Here is a 23,010-nt window from a genome sequence, read left to right on the forward strand (position 1 = left end):
CAGAGCAGGGAAGCGGCGCAGTGTCCCGATGAAAGTGTGTGCTGGGTCTGTCCTTTCAACATGGAGGCTCAGCTCTGTGCTGATCAGCCGGTGGGCCTGGATAGTGCAGCAGACTGCCTGTTGGACGGACGGGAGCCTGAGCCCCGCCGAGCGTGGAGAGGAAGCCTCGTCTTACAAGCCTGAGATAGATGCAGCATGCAGGGCCTTTCCTGGTGGCAGACGTACAAGCAAAACCCCGTCGACTAGAGCAGAACTGAACACGACCAGTGAGTGGGGATGGAGGGGGGGGGGGGGGGGTGCACTCAGAGAAAACAAAGAGAAGATAAATGTAGTGAAATGAATGAAACAGTTGAAGACAAGAGGGACATCTCTCTGCCCTCTCTGTGTCATGTGGACTGAAGGATGACTGGTGGCTCAAAATTACACCAAAAAGTGGCTCAAAAAGTGGAATCCACTTTTTTTGACAATGAAACCAGTTTTGCTATTCCACAGCTCACACAGATGTTTCATATATGGGGGGGGGGAGGGGGGGTATTAAAAGTGTCTCTTTTTACCCTGTTTCCACAGAAACATCTGTTTTATTTTTGTAGTTCCTGGGATCAGACCTTGTCATATACAAAGAGCAGTTGAAAATTAGCCTGAAAAAGACTTTAAAATGACACTGTGGCTGTACAAAATCATCTTTCCCCCCCGATCTTGTTTTTTTTCTTGAGATTTTTCTTTTTATGTCAGAAGTAGCACCTGTGTGCTTTTACATATGCACTTTATAATGTTACTTTTAAAGCTGGAAATAGCTTTTCTCCACTCAATAAAAATATGTATATTTTCATAGAATACTCCCACTGCAAGCATTATTATCTTTTTCAATAACTTCAATCTTTGTTATAACAACGTCATGAGACAGTAACACTGCATGTTATGGATGATTTTTATCCCAGAGTTTGATAAAGCTGATGGTCATACTTCCTCTCAGGATGTATTTCTCTTCCATTTCAGTCCTATTCTACAAACTGCTAGGCTCTGGCCTCCAAGCCCAGATCAAGGGTTTAACCTGAAGAGCTTAGGAGAGGAGAGGAGGAGCAAGAGGGGGTTGGATGGAGGGAAGTAGGGAACTGGAGGAGGAGGAGAGGAAGATTGGTTCTCAGTGGAACCGCTGGACTCCAAATCTTGGATCCTTGGTGTCCCGGATTTCAATCTGGAGGAGGAACAGAGAAAGAAGAGAGACGGCGTCAGGACGGCTGCAGCAGCGTCTCAGCTGAAAGAAAGAAATCGACATGTTTGGGGAGAAATGTGCTGTTCAGGGGAGAGAGGACATAGGAGGTGAGAAAAGGGTCGAGACTCTTTCATCCTCTCTACGCTTTAAACTGAACTGTACTTTGAGCTCCTTTCTAACACTCAATTGAGTTTTAAAAAAGTAGGAAAAAGTATTGAATTGCACCAATAAAAGTTCGACTCCACAAGCAGAAGTCAGTGCATCACTAGCTGTGGTATAAGAAGGAGAAAACACACTGAAACAAAGATGAACTGGAACCACCATGGCTGATTTCTGTCTTCCACAGGTGTCATGGCTGACAGAGGAACACTATCATCGCCAATATTCACTCTCCTTTTAGTTCTGTTTTGGTCTCCACCTACTCCTGAAAATTGATCTGGGTCTTCTGTTTGCTAGGTGTTTAATATTGTAGCACTACAACCTTTCATGTTATGCAGTCAAATTATTCAGTGTTCACATCAAAAATACCTATTGATGCAGGTTTTTCAGCTCTGATTAACTTTATTTGGGCCCATGTTACACTAATGTGTGGCTCTGAAACTGCTACTAAAAGATGTTTGACTTGCACCAGCCATCTTTTGTAGTTTGTGATTTGGGATCTGTGCACTTAATCTCCTCGCTGTGTCTGCTGCGCTGCTCCATTTGGCTGCAGATGGAAGAGAGAGGCCTCTGATGTATGAGACAACGTGGGAGATGTGGAAAATGAAAGGAACCAAAAACAACTGCTGTACATACTAACATACTAATACAATGAACTAGAAAGGTCACAATTTAATACATTTCTCTAACATTTTCCAGACTTCCCTTTAAGCTACTTCTTTCTCTGCCGTACTGTCCTAGAGAGCTTTTGCCAGTTCTGTTTGTGTAAAATCTATAACCTGATGTGTAATATTGTTGTGTTCTGACATGAAATGATGTTGAGAATTCCATAAGATGAAAAGATAAGTGAATAACTGTATCATTACTCTCCCCTCTAACTGATGAACAGAGCAGCACACTAGCAGAAACTCTTGATGCAAATAGGAGCTACTCACTGGCCTTTCAACAACGAGGTCATAACATGGACCATTTAACTCAGCAACTCAATCAAGCAAGAGGCAATCTGATTTGATACCCTAACCCTCCATTACAATCCCAGTCAGAGCCTCCTGTTTGGCAGGGGGGGGGGCGTTGGTGATGGAGGCCTGTGGAGCAGGATATTAACAGACGTAGCACGTTGTGACGGTTCATCCTCCATGCAAGCCAATTAAATGAAAATCGGATTTGCCAAAAGTGAATGAGTGAGTCCGGGGAGAGGGGTTGTGGATGGGGGTGGAGGAGTGGACATGGTGAGGTGTATAGGTTGGGGATTATTGTGTTATTAATCTGTTTGGGGTGACCTGTCTCTGGCTCCATCGCCCTGGGTGGATTTCAAATGTGGGCTGATGGCCTGGAGGCCACAGACAGTATTCACTATACTGCTCAGCCTGAAAGAGGTATAGAGGAGACCAGGGTTTGTTGTCACACTTTTTACTCTCAGGTGAACTGCTAATCATCAACACGTCTTACAGTAGTCATTAGAGGGAAGCTTAACCCCTTGTTGCCTGTTGTCGCGAATTCGCCTCAAACCTCTTCCGGTCTTGATCCAGCTGCAGTGGCCTCTGTATCCCACTAATGCCGGTTGATGCATATTCTATGTGTATATTATATCTACATAGATGCATACATACATAAATAAATATATACACTACTCACAAAAAGTTAGGGATATTCGGCTTTCAGGTGAAATTTCAGGATGAACCTAAAATGCATTCTAACCTTTCCAGGTGAACTTAATGTGACCTTCTCTAAACCTTTGAATGCACATGTCCAACTGTTCAGTGTCTCAGTACTTTCTGCACCAGCTGCTGTTCTCTAACAAGAAGCTTAACAGCAACATTCACAACAGGTTTGATCCATGAATCCACCAATACATTTCCTGCTTCAGTTAGAATTGGTATTTAAACAGTCCTCCTCATCCTGCTGTTCACATTCTGACATCATGAGACCAAGACGACACCTAACAGTTGATCAGCAGCACCTCAACACTGGAGGCTTCAAACAGGAAGTCCTCAGACGGAGGTGTTCACTGAGCTTAGAGGGTCACAGAGTGTCATCAGGAGGTTGGAACAGTGATACAGAGACTGGAAGAGTCACAGAAAGGAGAGGAGTGGACGTCCTTTGGCCACGTCCCAATTTATTGAGACACTGAAAATGTTTTGTTGTGGTATACCTACCACTGTTGGTAGATTTTCTTTCAATAAATTGTTTAAGATGAAGAAATCACCATTGCATGCTTCTACTTAAATGCCCTACTTTCATGATATAATATCACTGTAGCATTTACTTTTTACATTTTCCATATATTTCACCTGAAAGTCGAATATCCCTAACTTACTGTGAGTAGTGTATATGTTTTATTATACTATTATTATATTGTACTAGTCTACGCTATGCTATATTCAAATTAACAATCTCCACTTCATTTAGCATCAGCTTGAACGCAAAAACACAAATAATTAATTTTTTTATATAATTGTAAATATATTCAGGCAGTAAGGGGTTAAGGACTTGGGTTGATTAGGGTCCCTTTCATTCATATTGCATACTTATTGTAACAGCAAGCTCTTAACCATCAAAGACACTCCTACATGGGATTGGTTGGGGTTGGTTGTCCCATAGTCCCACAGTTATCAATGTGGTTTCAGTGAAAGATTTGATTAACTTAACTGTTAAGTTTTTAAGCAGCAATTAAACCATGAATGTCACTAATGATGTTTGATTCTGAAAAGCTTTTATTCCAAAAATGACTGTGACCCATACAAAATATAAAGATTTCTCTTCACCTCAGTGTTTCGTGTGTCTTCCACAAAATGGCCTGATAGAACTGAGCGTGACATCACGTTAAATGTTTGACTTCAACATGATGAAACAGCGCCCTGTTGTTTGGTTGTAATACGCACAGTGACAACCAACCCGCGAGCCACTGACACCACCTGCAGCAGGACACCAGCTGGCCATCCTGTACTGCTCGGTTTGGTCGGGCAAACGGGAGAAATACATAGGCTTTCTTACAAACTGCTCCGAAGAAGCATGTGAAGGGTCAATTCACCTGAACCACTAACTTATTTAACTCTGGTGGTGCAGAGATTCGCACACAGTGTAAGTTATTATGTGCTAATGCGTCTGGGACGTTCTTGAGGCTCTGTGCAGCATTCAAAACTCAGGTCACATTTTGCCATTAGCATCTATATTGCAGATGTTCTAGTCCATTACACACTGTATGTACAGATTATATGTACTCAGCTATAAATTGATGCCTAAGAAACACAAGTAAGATCCTGTGAATATTTACTGTGAACTACACATTCTCCTTAGATATAACCCCAATTTACAAATCTCACTACTCAGAAAATTTGCATAATTAAGATACTCCAGTTAATTGCTCAGGCACCTTTCACCATGCGCGGCCTTGCGTGCATGCTGTCAGTACATGAGATCATCTATGTTAAGCTAAACTAATTATCTTCATACTTGACGGACAAACACGAGAGTGGTAGCAATTTTCTCTGCTAACTCTCGACAAGAAAACACGTCATGTACGTCTGATTTCAAGCTGTCTAACTTAAACTGTACTGGTTCAGTGCCTCCATTACTTCATCCGCACCATCTTATACCTAATGTTCTATTAGAAGGGAGAAAATTCAACTCAAAGACATCATAAGGAGAGGTGTAGGGGTTCACAGTGCATTGTCCTTAACAAGACAGAGGAGAGGGTGGTTTAGAAGTAACTGATCCAAGTGCATGCAAGGGTGACATGCTGCAGAGCTGGGTCAACATGTTATATACACTTATAGGAACAACTGGTTGGTCTTACTCCGTCCATTCGTAGAGATGAGCCAAGATGGAGCTGAAGGGAGGAAGCAGTTTCCAAATGAGATCATCATGTTTTTTTTTCTTATTAACATCTGTCTAAAGAACAAAGCATGGATGCTATTTCAAGGAACTGACTGTTTCAATCAATCAATCTTTATTTATATAGCGGCAATTCATAAGAGCATTATCTCAAGATGCTTTCCATAAAGAGCAGGCCTAGACCAAACTCTTTAATTAAGAGAGAGACCCAACGAGTCAACAGAGTTTAACAGAGAGCCTCTGTTGTAATAGAGTTTGAAATTTGTGCCTGTTTACCAGGTGGCGGGTATCTGATGCTTTGTATACCCAAAGTGTCAGATACACCAGGACACCATGGACCTATTAAACTAATATGATACTCTGTTCCAAGATGGAGTCCCATTCATGCAGTGAGGGGTTGCTTACAGAGAGAAAAAACCCCAAAATGGCTAGTATTCACACTCCCTGTATACATAAATGTTTTAGATTTTTGTAGTATTGTCGCACAGTTACACTCAGGTGAAAATGTTAAAGATGACAAAGCTAAATCCTTTGTAATAATGTGGACAGCGAAGACAATAATTGAGAAAGTGTAGGCATTTTTCTGGTTCTCAGCCTGCTTTAATTCTTTTTTAAAACCTCTGAAGTCCTTTATAAGTGCTCCAACTTTACTTAGATGGAATACTAAATTGCTGATTATTTCTTGTTCATTGTGAGAAATGTAAGACGAAAGCGTAGGCAGAAGAAACCACTGAGGCACATGAAGTGTTCCCCCATCCCCTTCGCCTGTAGGACACTAAGAGGAAGAGATGTGTCTCCTCGTGCTGGTGCTTTTAACAATTTATTTTTCATGCACCGCGGCACCCAGCCGCTCACGTCACATTTGTGTTTGTGGGATTTTGTTTGCAGATCAGCTTGACTTGTAATTAGGCTGCTTTTTAAATTTATTTATTTTCTATCTGTCCTCTCTTTCTTTGATGCTGACGCAATTGCACAGAGAAGCTGGAGGGCCCGGTGTGCGCAGCAGACACACTCCTCAGCGAAAGGCCTTCCTCGACTTGACGTCTCCTCTCCACTCGCAGTAGGCCTTACTCCTCTGAGAAAGCTTTGTGCCCGGGGATGTTTCCCACAACATTCTCCCACCTTTTTATTTTCCCGCTGATTCCTCCTTTTCTTCTACCCGTCTGCCTCAGCACAGCCCTTTAGCCAGCTCACATCCCCCGAATGAAATAGATCGCCTTACCAGGGTCTCTAATGTGACCAAACATCATTTGTTTCAGGAGGAATGCAGGATATCTGACCTGACATCTGATAGCGTCAGCTGAGGGCAAACTGCACTTGCTGAGCAGGAATGGATTAATGTGATGTTTCAAATGACAAAGTTTGGCAGTTACATGCAGGATCTCACTCTGACATGTGATGGACTGTGAGACACGATCTGTGCAAGAATTTGAAAAGATTGGTTGTAGTTTGATTGTTAAAAAACACTGAAGACGACAAGTCTGATAAATAATGAAAAATATACACTGACAGGATTGCAGCTATGATGGTGGGTTGAACAGAGCCAGACAAAGGCCCCGTAAAGGACCTGGCTATAGCTACTGTCTGTAAATCTGCTACTGCAGATGTATGGAAGCGGTGCCACTGAGAATAAAAAAGCCTCCGAGCCTCAAATGGTATGTTTTCATTCAAATATGTTTCTAGAAAAGTAACAAGTAACATTTAAGGGTACAAAACACATGCCTTAGTAACCCATAGCCAATGCATTATTCACCATAATTTAAAGCCTGAACGGGAATGTGAGGTTCTTTTAAATGCCATTATTCTATGTGCTTGTTGTTGAAGGAAGTCGAGCACATTCAGTACATTACATTGTACTGAAGTGAGCCAGAAAAACTGGGTATTAAGGTCTGACTCTGACTGATCAACATGACTAGAGAACGGCTGATGTCCTTCTTTTAGAGCGGCAGTATGGGTCTGACATGCTCTTTACTATGTAACTGGATTCCAGCCTAATAAACTGTAAGTTAAAGGGGAATTCCACCAATTTTGCACACCAATGTCTGTTTGCTTGAGGCTACATTTGCAACTACTAGCTTGGCTTGTGAGGTGGTCGAGTTGGATTTGAGACACAAGATTTAGTCGGGGAAGATGAAAGTGTGCAATGACAAAGATAATATCTCTGGTCCTGCTGCGTTGCTTACTTTTTAAAAACTAAGCTTCACCATGCTGTGATAGTGAAATGCTAAACAGGCTCCTTTAACAATCATTAACTGATGATCCATTAAGAGTTACCTAATCACATAACTGACTTTTTAAAAATCTGTAAATTCTAAACACACATGCAAAAGCAGTGCCGTCTATCAGGCTTCGTTTGGAGTCCACTGCTTCGTTGCCCTGGGCATCACACAGTGAAGAAGTGCCCTGAGGTGTCCTGAAATGTCCCTGAGTTCAGCCTGTCAGCATTTTCTTCCTCTCAAACACAAATATCACAGGCCTCTGAGTATATCTGTAAGTGTTTTGCAAATAATACATGTATTATACATTACTGTGTATATAAGTAGTATAGTGTCAGTGTGAAAGAAACATGTTATTCTAACATTCTAACAAGCTAATGTGTGCATCCTTATCCTACTTATCCTGCTTATTCCTCAGCTTTTTCACCCCTCATTCTGCCTGATCTAGATACCTACATGCATGCTTGTCAGTTTGTTTTGGACCACAATCCTGTCTAGTTTTGTTTCCATGTGCTTTCATAAGGTACAGATATTAGAGGTTAAGTGTCTCTGCAACAGCAGTTCAGTGAATTATGTATCTTGATGGGACCCAAACATGCTGCCATGCATTACTACACAGTCCAGACTATTGACAGCCATGTGACCACACACTCAAGCCACAACAACAAGAACAACAACGCTTGTATGAACTTACCCTTGACACTGCGAAATCTGTAGAGAAGACAAAAAGAGATTTTTCTAACTGAATACACTCAATAAGAAGACTGTAGTGCACAAACAGTAGTATCAGTGGTCCCTCAGCAGTCCGCTGCTGAGACACAAAATCCTCTCCAAATACCAACCAAGATTCAACATTTCTCTCTCCAACTCCAGCTGGCAACTGTAGTAAAGTGATTTTACTGCATTTAACAATTGGAGCAAACAAAGCCAGAATCAGTAGTAATGTTGTTAAATATTAGCCTTCGCTGGCCGCATGAATGTAGCCCCATTGTTTGCATGAGTGTGTGAAAGTGGTAAACACAGCAGAAGAAACCTGGCATACACACTTCTGCTTTTTTTTCTTACATTTCCAGAACATTCTGGTTTATTGAATGCTTCACTGTCCTGTAGGGGGCATGTTAAAGTCTCACACAGGTGTTTCCACGTATTGTGCTTCCACCAAAATCCCTCTTTATGTAGCTCCCAGCATAACTCCACCCAACTTCAACCTGAGCAGAGGTCTAATCAGACTGAAAGCTAACTACACCCGTGTGAGTCCCACAATTTGTCCCACATTTTTGGGGATTAGAGGATGTAGTTGGGTGCTATGACATAAAATGAGTTCATTTTTAGAGTCACATGCAAGTATGACGGCTGGTATCTATGTAAATATTTGTGCGTGGTATCTGCTCATGTTTACAGACTTACAGATGCTTTACGCTGAGAGACACAGAGGAAGATAGACAGAGAAAGAGACGAACAGCAGGATGAAAGAGAAGGAGAGGGCAAAAAAAAACAATAGAGACACTGAGAAAGACTGAAAATCAAACAGTGAAAGAGAGACAGACATAAAGAGACAGAGACATATGCAGCGAGAGGAAACCAGAGCCTCATCCTTTTCAAATCTGACACGTAACCATGGAAACTTCCTCCACACACTCAAAGGAATTGCAGGAGTTTATTCTTTATTTCTCTTAAGGCAGCTCAACACAGTCTTTACCTCATCTGATGATGCTCCAATATCTGTCATCAGAAAAAACGCACAGTAATACATCAGCTACAAATACATCGGCCGCCTGAAGATTTCACTGTGATCAGTTAAGTTTGAGCACTAATGAGGACATCTTTATTTACCATATCATTACCAAAGAAAAGTTGGTACACGTCTGCGTCCTTGGTGAAGTTTGTGAAATGCTGTTTTGTGCTAACATCAAATTCTTCTTTTAGTCAGGTAAAAAGCACAAAATGCTCATTCATTCAGTTCACGCCACGCGTTAACAAATTAATCATGCGTGTAAACCAATTAATTAACACATGTCCTCAAATTAGGTGTGTGCACATTTTTTAAAGCATTGCTAATTTTGTTTATTCAGCTAAAACTTATTTCACTTCCTGTCTACAACCAACAGTTTGGTTCGTTGCTTTCATTTATTTAAGCCTAATACTGATGAAAAAAACAAACAGCCTGGCTGAGCTGATGAAGCCGAGGCTGGTTGCTGCTCTAAGCTTGCTTACTAAGTGTGATTTGTCATCCCGGCAGAGGTGAGTTGGCCTCGGTGCTGCTAAATGACCCTAAATTTAAACACCACCTAATGGTACTGTCAGAATGGGGTGACTGAGTTGAGAAGATAGAAATGATCAATTAAAAAGAGTTACTGAGACCCGCTGAGCTCTACTGCTGCAGTGTGATCGTCCGTTTTTTTCAAAATCTCAGTTTTGGATTTCATCCATCCATTGTCTACTCCGCTTACCCTTAAGGGGTAAACTAGTCCCAGCTGACATTAAAGATACAGTACAGTAACATTCAATGCAAAAATGCAGGAAATCCTCCAGTTTTAGGGCTGTGAGAAGCACATATATGGTATCTTAACTTGATGAATCAATTATCTACATTTCATTGATTACTTTTCTGCTCTGTTCTGAACTTAATTGATCATTTCATGCAATAGTTGACAGGACACTGACCATGAAGCAGCACATCATTTTGTTGCCGCAAACACATTATTTTTGTTTTGATTTCTGTCTTGTGGATTTTTTTTTTCCAGAAAGACTATTATAATATTAGAATAATTTCCACTTCTCACCTTTGTTGTCGGCCTTGAGCTCCTCCTGCAGGAAATCACTCTGCCGGTTGCCAAGCACAAAGGCCAGGAAGGAGAGGATGAGGGCGTCCAGGATGCCGATGATAGCCAGGATATAGGCCCAGCGCACCGAGCAGTTTCCCAGGGTGTACCTCCCGGTGTCCTCTCCGCACATGTCCCGGATCACCTCGGAGTCCCAGCCGTTTGGGAAAATCATACAGCCGAGCACCAGACACACGGCTGGAGGGCAGAGAGGGAAACATGGAGGAGTGAAGAGACGACAGAAGGAGTGGATGATTGGTGAATGAATGAATGTTTGAGTACAAAGGTGTGATGGATATGATAGTCGCATACAGAACAGCGTGATGGCATTCAGCATATTGGATTAGCAGGCAGTATATGTAATGTAACATGGGGAGCAGTGGGTCAAGGTGACAGGATCATATTCCATTGAGAAGCAGCGTAGGGAAGAGGAAGAGGGTTGAGTTGTAGAACAAAGCAAGATTGAAAGTCAGGGAAAGTAAATGGGAGGGGGAAGCAGGTAGGGAAAGAGAATCGGTTTAGGTTGAGAACAGCAGGCCGGCCAGAGGGTTACATGATGTTAACAAGATGAAAGTGAGGAAAAAGAGAGGAGGCAGAGGAGAGAAGACAAAATATTATTTTTCCATTTCATTCTGGGTTGTAAGTCTGTTGCAGTGGTATTTCCAGTATCTGTCTCATCACCCGCTGTCTGTTCTTCTCTCTGCTCGTCAGTACAAGCAAGTCTTTGAACTGACGCACAGAGAAATGGAAAGATAGAACATGCCAAAAAGGAAATGAATAAAGAAAGCGTGTACAAGCGCTGGCGTGCTTCTACAGCCAGGCTACCCCTGATAGAGCAGAGGCACATCAAAGTCAGCTGTTGTCACGTCATTTTACACTTAAACGAACCTTCTTTGAACATCAGAAAAAACTGTATTAATGGAGTAGTTCTGCATTTTGGGAAACACAAACACATTTAATTTTTTTGTTGTGTTTCGTCAGTAATGTTAGCATGGTTGAAGGGTCTAAATACGTCAATACCCATTCTATAGAGAGGATTCCAATCCTTCGTTGGCCATCTCGTAAAGAAAACACGGCACCAAGGTTACTGAAACCATCCAAACTTTGTAGTGAAGTAAATTCATTTAAGCTGCAATTTATATTTTCAGTTGTCTCATCGCTGTAATCTTCCACAAATCCCACCCACTGTCAGCAGCACACACAACACAAGTTTAAGCTTGTGATTGGATAGTTAACTTCCACAAAGTTTTTAAGTTTGTTTGTACAGCACACGTCGTGCACAATTCAAAGTGCTTTACATGGTACATCAGACAGGCTTGTTTCTTCTACTCTTTATCAAAGAACCAGATATTTTCTAATGCAGTTGTACATTCAAACAGGGGTGTTTTTTTAGAGGTGTTCCACAAGTAAGTCACCAAACATCCACAGATGAAATGAACGGGACTTTTACTTCCTGAACGGGGCTACCCCATAGCACTCCCATTACAGTATTACTTTACATGTATTTTTCATACATGTAAAGTATGGAACTGGAATCACGACTAGCTAGCCTCTGTCAAAAGTAAATACCTGCCAACCAGCACCAGCATAGCTCACAAATTAACACGCTGCATTTTCTTACCATCGTTTAATAGACACAAGAACAGTCAGAACAATTAGTGATTTCAGGAGAAGCTGTCTTGCTCACTGTGAGGTTGATTTGGTATCACTGTGCCTTACTGAAGGGAAGAAGCAATGTAGTGCCCCTGTTTCACTGTTTCATTACCCTGGTTTCATTTAGCCTTTGTTTCAACAAGTTTCCTTTTTGTTTTTAAATGAAACTCATTTTTTGCGCCCACACCTGCCCACTGACCTGCTTCCTGAACACCTTTTGTCCAGTTTCTGTCCTTCACTGTATGTGACATGGCTGCACTACAACAGGTCACCACAGACACACATTTTGATGTGTTTGCCTTTAAAATTAGTGTTGAATTGTAACCATTTAAGACTTGATACAGTGACTCTGCCAATCAAGACACATAAACACACACACACACTCTAAATGTGTGTATGATACGTATCCACACTGTATCAGAGGCTTGATGTTTGTGCAGATTTGGCATATTAATGTTTTTATTTTGTTCTTCTGCGGAAAGATTGTGTGTGTGTGTGCATGCTCCCATAAGGCCTGAGTCGTCCCCTGGTGTGTAGAGGGTCCAGCTGAGGCCAAGCTGGCCCTAACAGATGGGTCCCTGAATGCCTCATTTACTGGACCACTGCTACTGTTGAGAGGCGTGCACAGACAGATGTACAGGCTCAGTGCATGTTAGGACATACAGAGATGTAGGTTTCAGCTGATGTAAGGATAGTAAAGAAGGGGAAATCCCCACAGTCTCTGGGAGTGAGCTGCAGGGGTGCTGAGGAGTTGATGATACACATCCAGTTTAACCCTTTATGTCCTACCATCAGTCCACCAGAGCATTTTTTTTTTTACATCTACTGTACTGTAGTCCCATTTTTTGGAGTATTTTAACTTACTATACATCAATACAACCCTTACATCCAAAATTTTAATAATATGTATAGATTTATGCCTATACTAATTAAATAAATTGCCAAAAAGGGCAGTAAACCACAAAAAAAGTGAAAATCGTTTTTTTTTTTTTACACATATTTTCCTAAATAGAGAAATTCAGTGCAATAAAAAACAACAACAAAAAAAATCGTTTTTACTGTCTTGAAAAGAAATGAAATGTTTGGGAAAGAAATGTTTGTTTCACGGATTTCTGGGAGAGGCGGGAGTGGAATTACCATAATGACACCATATTGGCTGTAAAGCCCAATGTCTCATCTTTCAGAAACTGTTGTTATTTTTCCGATGGCACAAATTGTGAATTACAGTAATCCAAAGAACGCTTGCACACCCGTAGGTCTTAAAGAGTCTAATGCAAAAGTGAGCAGATCTGCATTATGACACTACAGGGAAGACAATGCTTCAGCTCAGACACTATCCAAATACTGTGTGGCACTTAATAGACTGTGGAATACAGTAAACATGCAGGTGATTCACAATGCACTGCCAAGGTAGAGAGAAGAACACGTCTATTTTTTATGTATCACAACACTGGAGCATCTCATTGTGTTGTACCAAGGCAACAACAAAGCAGCATTTAAATGAGCCTCCATCAGCAACAGTTACTTGCAGCCTAATATCTGGAATATCTGATTTAAAATGTTAATTAATGAATTGATCTGAACTATATTTAAGGTTCACTCATTTACAGTGTCACTGCACATCTAGCAGCCAGTTAGAAAAGAGTTCTTCCCGTGGCCATGGTATAAACAAGTTTGACCAATGCTCCATTCGTGTGCCCTGTTGGTCTGGGACAAATACCGCATTACTAAAATACCCCTGGTTTAAATTTGGCTGGGGAGCTTTGTAGCAGGTCATGCCACTATCTTATGTTTCCTGTCTGTCTCCACTGTAAACGATGAAAATAAGGGCAGTAAGTACTCACAGTGCAGGTTGGTGAAGTACAAGCATTACTGTAATTACTACAATAATTTACACTTTTTTAGTTTTAATAAATATTCTTATTAGGAAGCTTTGAAATTCATAATTGACTTTGGAATCAGTCTGAGTGATAATGATCTCAGAAGTTCCAAACTGAGGTCCCTTTATGACAAGTGAGCTGTCTCCATTTATTGATGAAGACCACTGAAGTCACCAAAACAAACAACAAGTGGACCTTGAATTAAGATTATTTGGTCACACAAATATTGTGCTTGTAATTACTCATAATAATAATTTTGTTTCTAGGATACATATTTCACTCTGCTTTGAGAATATTATTTCAGATAAAGGTAGTCAAGGACAATTGACTTGGGTTTAACTGTGTGAACAAGGTGTCAGTTAATAAATGATGCAACATATTGATCACGAGAAAAGTCATTATATCATAGATTGTACCATGGCTAACGTGAAAACATTTAATCATTTAAAGCAGCAGTAACTGATACATGGAGGTAAAAAAACACCTTCTGAAAGTGTGGCTAATATGTTAGTAAGCCGTGGCCTGTTTTCACATCCAGTAGACATGGAGCAACATTTCACTCACTGCACTGACCCATGTGCGGTCTAAGTGTCACAAAGCACTGAACACCGTTGTATGATGCTACAGACATCACAAGTTGGACCTGTGTTGTCTCAGAGATTACTGGCATGCTGAAAACATGACGTACACTTTCTGCAGTGCGCTTTGGAAATGGCCACAACAGGTTTAATGTGGTGTGAAGAGTTTGTCTGTTCCCTGTGGTTTTCCTTTAGTCCTGCCTGGCTGACAGAAGTGAACAAGACTCACTCTTAATAATTCATCGAGCCTCGTTTAAATCTGTGTCAGGGATGCTGGGAAGGTTACACTGCTCAGCAGTTAACAATGTCTCCCTGCATGTGTGTGCATGTGTGTGTGTATGTGCTCATGTCTGCACGAAAGAATGAATTTAGGATTGTCTGCAAATTAGTTCATCCATGCGGAAAACTGTGTGTGTGTGTGTGTGTGTGTGTGTGTGTGTGTGTGTGTGTGTGTGTGTGTGTGTGAGTGTGTGTGTGAGACCTGGCTTTGTAAATCAGCACTGACTGATCCCATTTTTTAGGCACGATACTTAGTAGCACAAAGTAGAGCTTTGTGGCTTCTCTTCTAGTCACTCGACCTTCTCCTCATACACTGTAGGGTTTATTTGAGCCTCTCTCTTTATGGTAATAATACACTGACAACTGTAAAAATGAATACTCCTCCATGAAACTCGTCCATTGCCCCAGATCCCACACATATCATCAATCAGAACAAACAGACTTAACTCATATATTCTAAATATTTTATTACAAAGTTGCTGGATATTACACACATTATTCTTCTAAAACATTGAGAGCTAAAGGTACAGAGGGTGTTTTGGATTTTTGGAAAATGTAGTTTTTAATCTCCAGGAACACTACCCCTCCTCTACAGCTGATAGAAGTCACTGAAAATGACACAAGGCACTGTATCACTGTAAGGGAATTGCCTTTTAATCTGAATTAACACATCTTAAGTCCAATAGTTTCTATTAAAACATCTGGTTTCACAAGACACAAGTCACACCAGCAATATGGATTTGGACGACATCACGATGCTGTGAAACATTATCTCTCATCTTTGTCACATATCTGTATTATACACAAGCACAAGTCAGTCACTCACTTCCCAATGTGCAGAAATAAATAGATCATAAAACAAGGTCAGAATTCACCATGCTGGGCACAGCCATTGTGACCTCTGGAAGACATCACTTATCATGAGATATTACCACTTTGATTAGGAATAAAGGTCCGTATTGGGTAAGCTGTAATCTATGTGAATCATTTCTAGCTTTGGGTGGTTGTAGCTACTGGAAAAAATTACTATATTTGATTGAGGAGCAATTAGCAAACCATCTAAATGGAATCTCCAGTGGCGGCGATGAAACTAGGAGATGTTCTCAAAAATGAAATATAGAGCTTGGGGTGTTTGGACACACCTTCTCATTCAGTGGTTTTCCTTTATTTCTATTATTCTATTATATGGTGTCATAGGAAACGAGATATTTCAGTCAGGACCTAAGTAGTGGACCAACCAACTGAGCAGCTCTGTTAGCTGGTTAAAAATAAAGACACCGTACTGAACTTGAACTGTAGGTTTACCAAATTATTACATTAACTCTGTGGGAGGCTTTCCAGCCTACAGTGCTGGAGTGCAATGGCAACTGTGGATTGGCACACAAACCATGCTGAGTGCCCATGGCCTTTGTTAGATAGTCACATTTTATCTTCATCCCAGAAAGGCTGTTAAATTCATCAGTGTGTTGTGATGTGTTTGTATTGAGTGTCACAAGAGTGACTGCAATGGGAGAGGATTTCCACAGCCTCTCCTTTTGAATTTTGATAGCTGCGGAGGAGAGGAGTGCTTTGCCAAATATTTTCCACAGACTGAGCTTTTTTGTTGACAAATGTTGTAGTAGGCAGTCTACCCTGAGCAATATGGCTGAAAGATTTCCCAGGGTTTAGAAAACCATCAGCACTGCATCGTTCCAGAAAAGCCCTGCGAGAGAAAATTAAAAAAGTCTTCACACACAAATGAGTTTTCAGCATCTCAGTAACAACATGAAGACTTGAAAATGCACGCTGATGCATCTATCCCACACCCCCCCCCCTTCCAATGTGCATACCCCACATGAGAAAATCCAATAGACTCACTGCACCACTGCCAGAAAATGAGCAAGTAAAACAAACATAATTCAGTTAAGTCGTGCCATTAGTGCAGAGTCTTTACAGAGACCATGAGTTACAGAGGAATAGTTTAGTAGTAGTTAGTATAGTAGAATAAATAGTTTGCAGAAAAATAGAAAGTGGAATGGCTGCCTTGATGATTGACAGGAACCCTCTCTGGCTCTTTTTGTCATGCTGACAGGATTTCTACAGTGCAGCTCTCTATGATACTAACAACAGCTGTGCTATTGATTTTTTGCCTCTCCTTTCTCAGTGTTTGAAAAGAACTGCATTTCCCAGGTGCCCATAAGGCATTGGCATTTCAGAGGCATTCATTAACATTTGGTTGGACAGTCTGTGAGGAGGCGGAGCAGATGACTTAACTGATTCTGTTAATTCAAAACACCACGGTAGACAACAGACGAGTTCCCACCATCTCAAACACAAACAGTATCGTGCAAAGCATAAATAATAAATAAATAAATAAGCTCATTATAGTATAGGAACACTTATTGCTTGTAATTCTTGTACCCCGAGATCATTTGTGAGTTTGTTACTTTTCTCTTTTTATTTGATCTCAAACATCACCAGTCTCCCTGGCTGAGGCTTGCATATACTCGGTACATTGTAAAGTTGTCACTGTTAATGGTTTTAGAACACCAGTCTACTAAAAATGACACATACTGTATCTGTAGCTACTAAATGGTTTGGCCAAATAGGGTTAGGGTTAGGCAGCATTGGCTTTCTTTCAAAACATGTTTGCTGAGCAAAAAAGCTCTTTCTGATTCAATCTTTGCATTTCGTACTTACTGTAGTTATACCCATAGCTATCATGTGCAGTGAATAGTTCATAAAAAAAGACCCAACTTAGATAAAGCAATTATGTGTGTGTATTTTCTCATAGGGTAAGGGCACGTTTACGGCAATGTTGTAGACAACCCCTCTGGGATGCATTTACACCTTTAGCTTGCCTTAAAGGCCCTGTGCACCCATGGTACGCCCCCTCTGGTGATTTTACTCATTCTGGATGATAAGGTTGGTGTGGGAGTGTACAGCCTGTGTTTCAATGACATCTCCACGCTCCAGTTAGCTTGTTGCAAACGATCTTAGCCTGCCTTCAATCTGAGCAGCAGTCTAATAAACCAAAATAAGCGAAAGCACCTGTGTGGGTGGGCAACATCTTGAAGACACTTCTGAATCACCTAGTCTAATCTAATGACAACAGGATAGTTGAAACTGTGGTGCTTTCTGTTCATATGGACCATGAACAAATGGAAACGATATCTCATATCATGGTATTGCTACCATATGCTGCAGAATGTACAACACACTCATTTACGTCTAACACACTCAAAAATGCATTGGACGGCAATTTTGAACTATGACCATCTGTCGGTATTATGTCATCACAGAGGGTTAACAATATGGATACGTTTGGCCCAACTACTTGATTAAAAGAACACCATGGATTAAGAGCCCACAAAATGCTCTGTTGGGATTTTGCTTGGCTCTCCAATATCAGCGTGATACCATTTGGCAATGTCAGCACAAGGCAGATGGAGTGACATTTCCAGATTCATCAGAGATTCGGGTACATTAGGTGTGTGACTGCATGTGTAAGGGTGTGTGTCAGACCTGGAGAAAGAATGAAGTTAGTTGGGTAAGGGGCCATATTTGTGTGTGTGTGTGTGTGTGTAAGTGTGATTTGCACGCACGTTACTAACAAGTCACAATCCTATTGAAAGCATTGGGAAGAGGGCAGGGGGGTAAATAAGTAAAAAAAAACAATGAGCAGACAGAGGAGGAAGAGGAAGAATGAGTGGTGGTGGGCTGCTGTGGGATGGAAAACCAGGCTGACAGAACTAGATGAGAGATAGACAGAGAAAGAGAGAGGAGAAGGCGATAAGGGTGAGGAGATGGAGATGAGGAGAACGGTAGGGAGGGAGGTGGGGTTGCCGTGGCAACTGGCTGGACCTATGAGGAGGGGTGGGGGTATAGGGGGTTGGAGCAGATAAAGTATATATCCAGTTCTCAGGCCCAGCTCAGATGGCGAGACAATAACAGACAAGAAGACAGTGGACAGTCAGCGTGCTTTGTGTGTTTGTTAGGAGGATGAGATGAGTCACATGAATGGGAGGAATACACAGCAGTATACTGACAGCCAAAACACAGCAAACAGCCAGAACAAACACACACACACACACACACACACACACTAGCACCGGCCCTGGTGTGTATCAGAGAGCTGGGCCAGTACTCACACTTAACAGCTATACTGACATTTCTAATATCTGATTAACATGCCATGTGGTGAAATAAGCTCTAACACATAGCACAGCACAGGAAAACTATGTCATCCTGTTGATTGGAGAGTCAGATCAGAAAATGCTTCAATGTGTCTTTTGGAGGAAATGTCTCCAGAGATTTCTTTCCAACAACTTAATGAAGATTTTTGATTTTTTTTTTTTGCTTTCTTTGTAACTGCCTCCAATATCCCTCAAAAAAGTAACTACCCCCAAATTGAAAATCCTGCTTATCCTGTGATCCAGCAGTTGCTGTAAGCCAGGGGTGTCCAAACTATGGCCCGCGGGCCAACTGAGGCCCGTGGTCCAATTTTCATTGGCATGCAGGAAATTCTCAAAATGTATTGTAATATGGCCCACACATGGAACCTGCACTGGACTGTGTTGTACTTCTTAGTCTCACCGCTAGGGGGAGTAACGGTCTTGAACGAGGCAGCTTCTCTATAAAATGAGTAATAGAAGAAAAAATTTGCTACAGGTGACCCAAAATGGCAGAATTAAGGAAACGTGAGAGAGCAAGTGAGTGTAGAAAGTTTCAGACGCGGTGTGCGATGAGAGCACAGCTAATAACTAATGAAGATCACTTTTACATTACGGAGGAGCTGCTTGATGTTAGCAGTCTAAAGAGCACCACGACGGGTGAGGATGTTTTTGAAGTTGTGCCAGATGCAGTTGGCATGATGGGAGTTAAATGGGACGAGCTGTGTGGAGGTACGACGGATGGAGCTCCAGCTGGGACAGGAGAGCAAAGGACTGGCCTCTACGGTGTCCGCCGAGGGGCAAGAAAGTGGAGGCAAGGCTGTTAAATCGAGCACTAGGGCTCTAGCACAGACTATTTCAAGCCTCCCTCTCTGATGCTGGTGCTGGTGCTGGGGTGGGGGTGGGGGGTGCGGGGGGTGGCGCTGGCTAAGTCGTGGCTCTGTGCTGCAGCGGTTTTATTCCCTGAGATCAGAAATGGACCAGTGTTGAAGAGAGAAGGAGCTCTTCATGAGCTCAGTGACCCTCTCTGGTTGGCATTTTTAGTGGATCTCACTGATCACCTGAACACACTGAACAAGAGCCTACAAGGCAAAGACCAGCTTGGACCACAACTAATAAATGAAAGCCCACTAATGGAGAGGCTGTTTTCTTGAATCATATTCAGTTATCAAGCAGAATTTACCTACATTTGATCCTTTAATCCACTAGAGGTGAGGCGATATACATCACCTCTAGTGGATTAAAGTTAGCACTATAGCTCACTTCTAGTGAGTGGCCCAGCCCTTTGGATGTTTTTCTGTATGTGGCCCTCAGGGAAAAAAGTTTGGACACCCCTGCTGTAAGCTGTGTCCTGACCATCTGAGTTGCAATAGTACTTCACTATACATACGTACATACAACATACCCACAGACATCAGTGTAACAATGCTTTTCCTCTATAAAAAAAATTGAGGTTAGGAGCTGTTCTTTCATTTCGTCAGCGTGAGTCCAAGTCACTCCAAGGTGCTGTTCCTGCCTTTGACAGCAGCTTAGAGACTGTCCTGGGTGCTCTCTCCTGTCCATACCAGTGGGAGTGCTCACCTATAGGAAGTTCTGGCCAGTGATTAACCAGATATAGTTTTCTTGAAGATAATAAAACTTTTACTATGACTCCATCTTTACTATTTCACATTTGTCTTACTGTCAATCCCATGAAAAGACCAAACCATCACTGAATACATCTACTAACAAGCATTGTTAAGTACCAAAGCCTGATATATCCTCCTCCTCTGTGCCACAGAGCTCCATTGTTGTCCAAAAACTTAAAAACACATCAGTGAGCCTCACTGGATGACATGTTCCTTCATTACCACCAACAGTTTATTTCAACTCAATCCCACATACACCATCCTGCTGCCAACAAACACCAAATGTGTATTAATCCATGGCTGAAAACTATTTCCTCCTGCTTGAGAAATGTTTGTTAAAAACTACAGTGTCAAGTGATCTGATAACCAAGTGGTTGGGACATGGATACCATGTGAGTGCAAATGCCCTGAGCAGTGAGTCTCTCTACACTAGCTCTATAAAGGTATGAAAAGCACAAAAACAACCTTAAAAGGAAAAGTCTTTTCATGGGATTTGTTAACAATAAGAAAGATATTAAATATATTCTCCTGCCTCTAACTGTGCCTTTGTGCTCACTGCACTCCTGGCACACTAACATAAAACTGCACAAAAGCTGCACAATGCAGTCAGTGCTGTTAGTTCTTCATGACACAATGAGTGCAGTGAGGGATTTTCCAGCTCATTTGAACAGTCTCATTTGTGTTCTTTAAAGCCTTGATGACATCATCAACTGCGCACTTTTTACCGCACTTAATGGCCAAAGATCTACACTGAATGGAAGATCTGATAAAATGTGCCATGTAATAAATAGAGGAGTGATCCATCGTGGTCCTCTAATGACGTGGACAGAAGTTTACCTCACACAAACACAATGCTGCCAGGTGGATGGAGCTGACAATACACATTCACTGTACACAAAATGTACATTTCTATATATCATCCTTGATGTTTGTTTTACAGCCGTATAGAGCGTCTATGGCATGATTTAGCCTTCTTATTTCTGCGGGGTTTCAGATGAAGCATGCTGTGGTGTCAGAAAAATACAAAATGCGCTCTGAGTGGCATGCGTCCCAAAATAGCCCATTAAATTTGTATATAGACTCTCTTTATGTAATGTTTGGATTCAGTGAATCCAGTGAACTGTGTCTAAGAGGGCAGACAGACAGAGCGACTGGCTCATGTATCATCATCTGCCTCGGACCAAACACCAGATTAGAATCAACAGTCAGCGTCACAAATGTCTCAGGTCACTTGAGAAAATAAACAGTGAGGGCCTATTAGAGCAAATGACTGTCGTCATTTCAAACAAGACTTTAGCTTGCGTCATATCAGTTGTGTAATGTTGTTCTTTTGATTTGCTTGAGCATTTCTGTATGTGGATACTGATGCTGCTTTTCATTTGCCCATTTAAACATTGAAGCGATGTTCCTTTTCTATTAGCCTGAATCATTTTGTGTCAGTGTTTCTTTGTGTTTGGATAATGTTTGTGCAGTGTTACCATGTTGCCATTTGGTAGTGTGAGTACCCAGTACAATATCTCTGTGTGTTAAGATTTACAGATTTTATTTACAGTAAAACTCTCCACCTTCCTGAACTGCAGAATCCCTCCATCCCCACAGCTCTGCTTACTAGAGGACACTACAGTTATCAGTATACCCAACAAATATAAAAACAGCTTGCTCATTTCTCTAACTGTCGCCAAAAACCCCCAATTCTTTTAAACTGGTAATCAAACAAATCAATTAATATTAAACACTGGACCAACCTCCTGTCAGAACACATATCTATGGAAAGAATCCCTGCTCAGAAAAACAATAAGATAACAGCCTTTAGGAAAATTCATTCTTGTCCACCTTGGGGCTAATGCTGCACACATTCCTACACACACACACAGCTTTTCAGACTGCACTACCTAATGGTTTCATTACTAATGAAACAGTTTATTCTCTTGGTGGTTTGTTGGTTTGTCTGTGCGACTCAGTTTGTTTCTTTTTTGTTGTTGTTGTACTTCTTCCACCCATGAATGCTGGTGTAGAAGACTGTTATCACTTTACCCTCCCTCGGTGTAAGTGTAATGATGGCACCGCCCCTTTGAGATAATTGCGTGGCGTGATGGGGGTTCGGGCTGGTACAGATGAAGGGGCAAGGTTGGCGGGACCCTCAGTTCCTCTATTCCTCCTGCTTCTTGGGAGGGGGGCAACAAATAAACAAGGGAAGCAATCAAAGAATGTCACTGCTCAACAGAACATAAACATTATTACTAGATTTGTTGCTGCTGTTATGATAACAGTAATATAACACCTCTCCAAACTCTTCACTCCACATATTTAGCTCTCTAGGATCAATAAGCACAGATTTCACTGCCTCTCATACATACACCCACACATGCCCACACACTTTACCCACAAATAGCCTTATCTAACCTAACCTAATCTAATATCTAATCTCTATCATTACATATACTGCAATTGCTTTATGTTTTTGTCTGTATCTCTGTCCATTATTGTTGCATGTGCCAAGATATTCCTGCTTTACTGTTGCTATTGTAGTGCTGTGGGTAGTATTGACTATCAGACTATGTGTAATATTTGTTGCATTCATAATGCTTTAGGTCCAT

At 41.5% G+C, this 23,010-nt stretch overlaps 1 protein-coding gene across 1 annotated transcript in view; it reads right to left on the reverse strand.

Annotated features, from left to right (window-relative positions):
- Window positions 1-1,141: 1,141 nt before the first annotated feature.
- The window catches only part of lhfpl4a (LHFPL tetraspan subfamily member 4a), a 34,714-nt gene continuing 12,845 nt past the window's right edge, over window positions 1,142-23,010 (reverse strand). The window contains exons 2-5 of the mRNA XM_070849331.1: window positions 10,206-10,442; window positions 8,117-8,133; window positions 5,169-5,201; window positions 1,142-1,195 (exon numbers count right to left, since the gene is read on the reverse strand). Of these exons, the coding sequence (XP_070705432.1) occupies window positions 1,142-1,195; window positions 5,169-5,201; window positions 8,117-8,133; window positions 10,206-10,442 (341 nt within the window). The remainder of the gene's footprint in view (window positions 1,196-5,168; window positions 5,202-8,116; window positions 8,134-10,205; window positions 10,443-23,010) is intronic.

This window comes from Pempheris klunzingeri, chromosome 2 (genome assembly GCF_042242105.1).
Source record: "Pempheris klunzingeri isolate RE-2024b chromosome 2, fPemKlu1.hap1, whole genome shotgun sequence".
Taxonomy (NCBI): Eukaryota; Metazoa; Chordata; class Actinopteri; order Acropomatiformes; family Pempheridae; genus Pempheris; species Pempheris klunzingeri.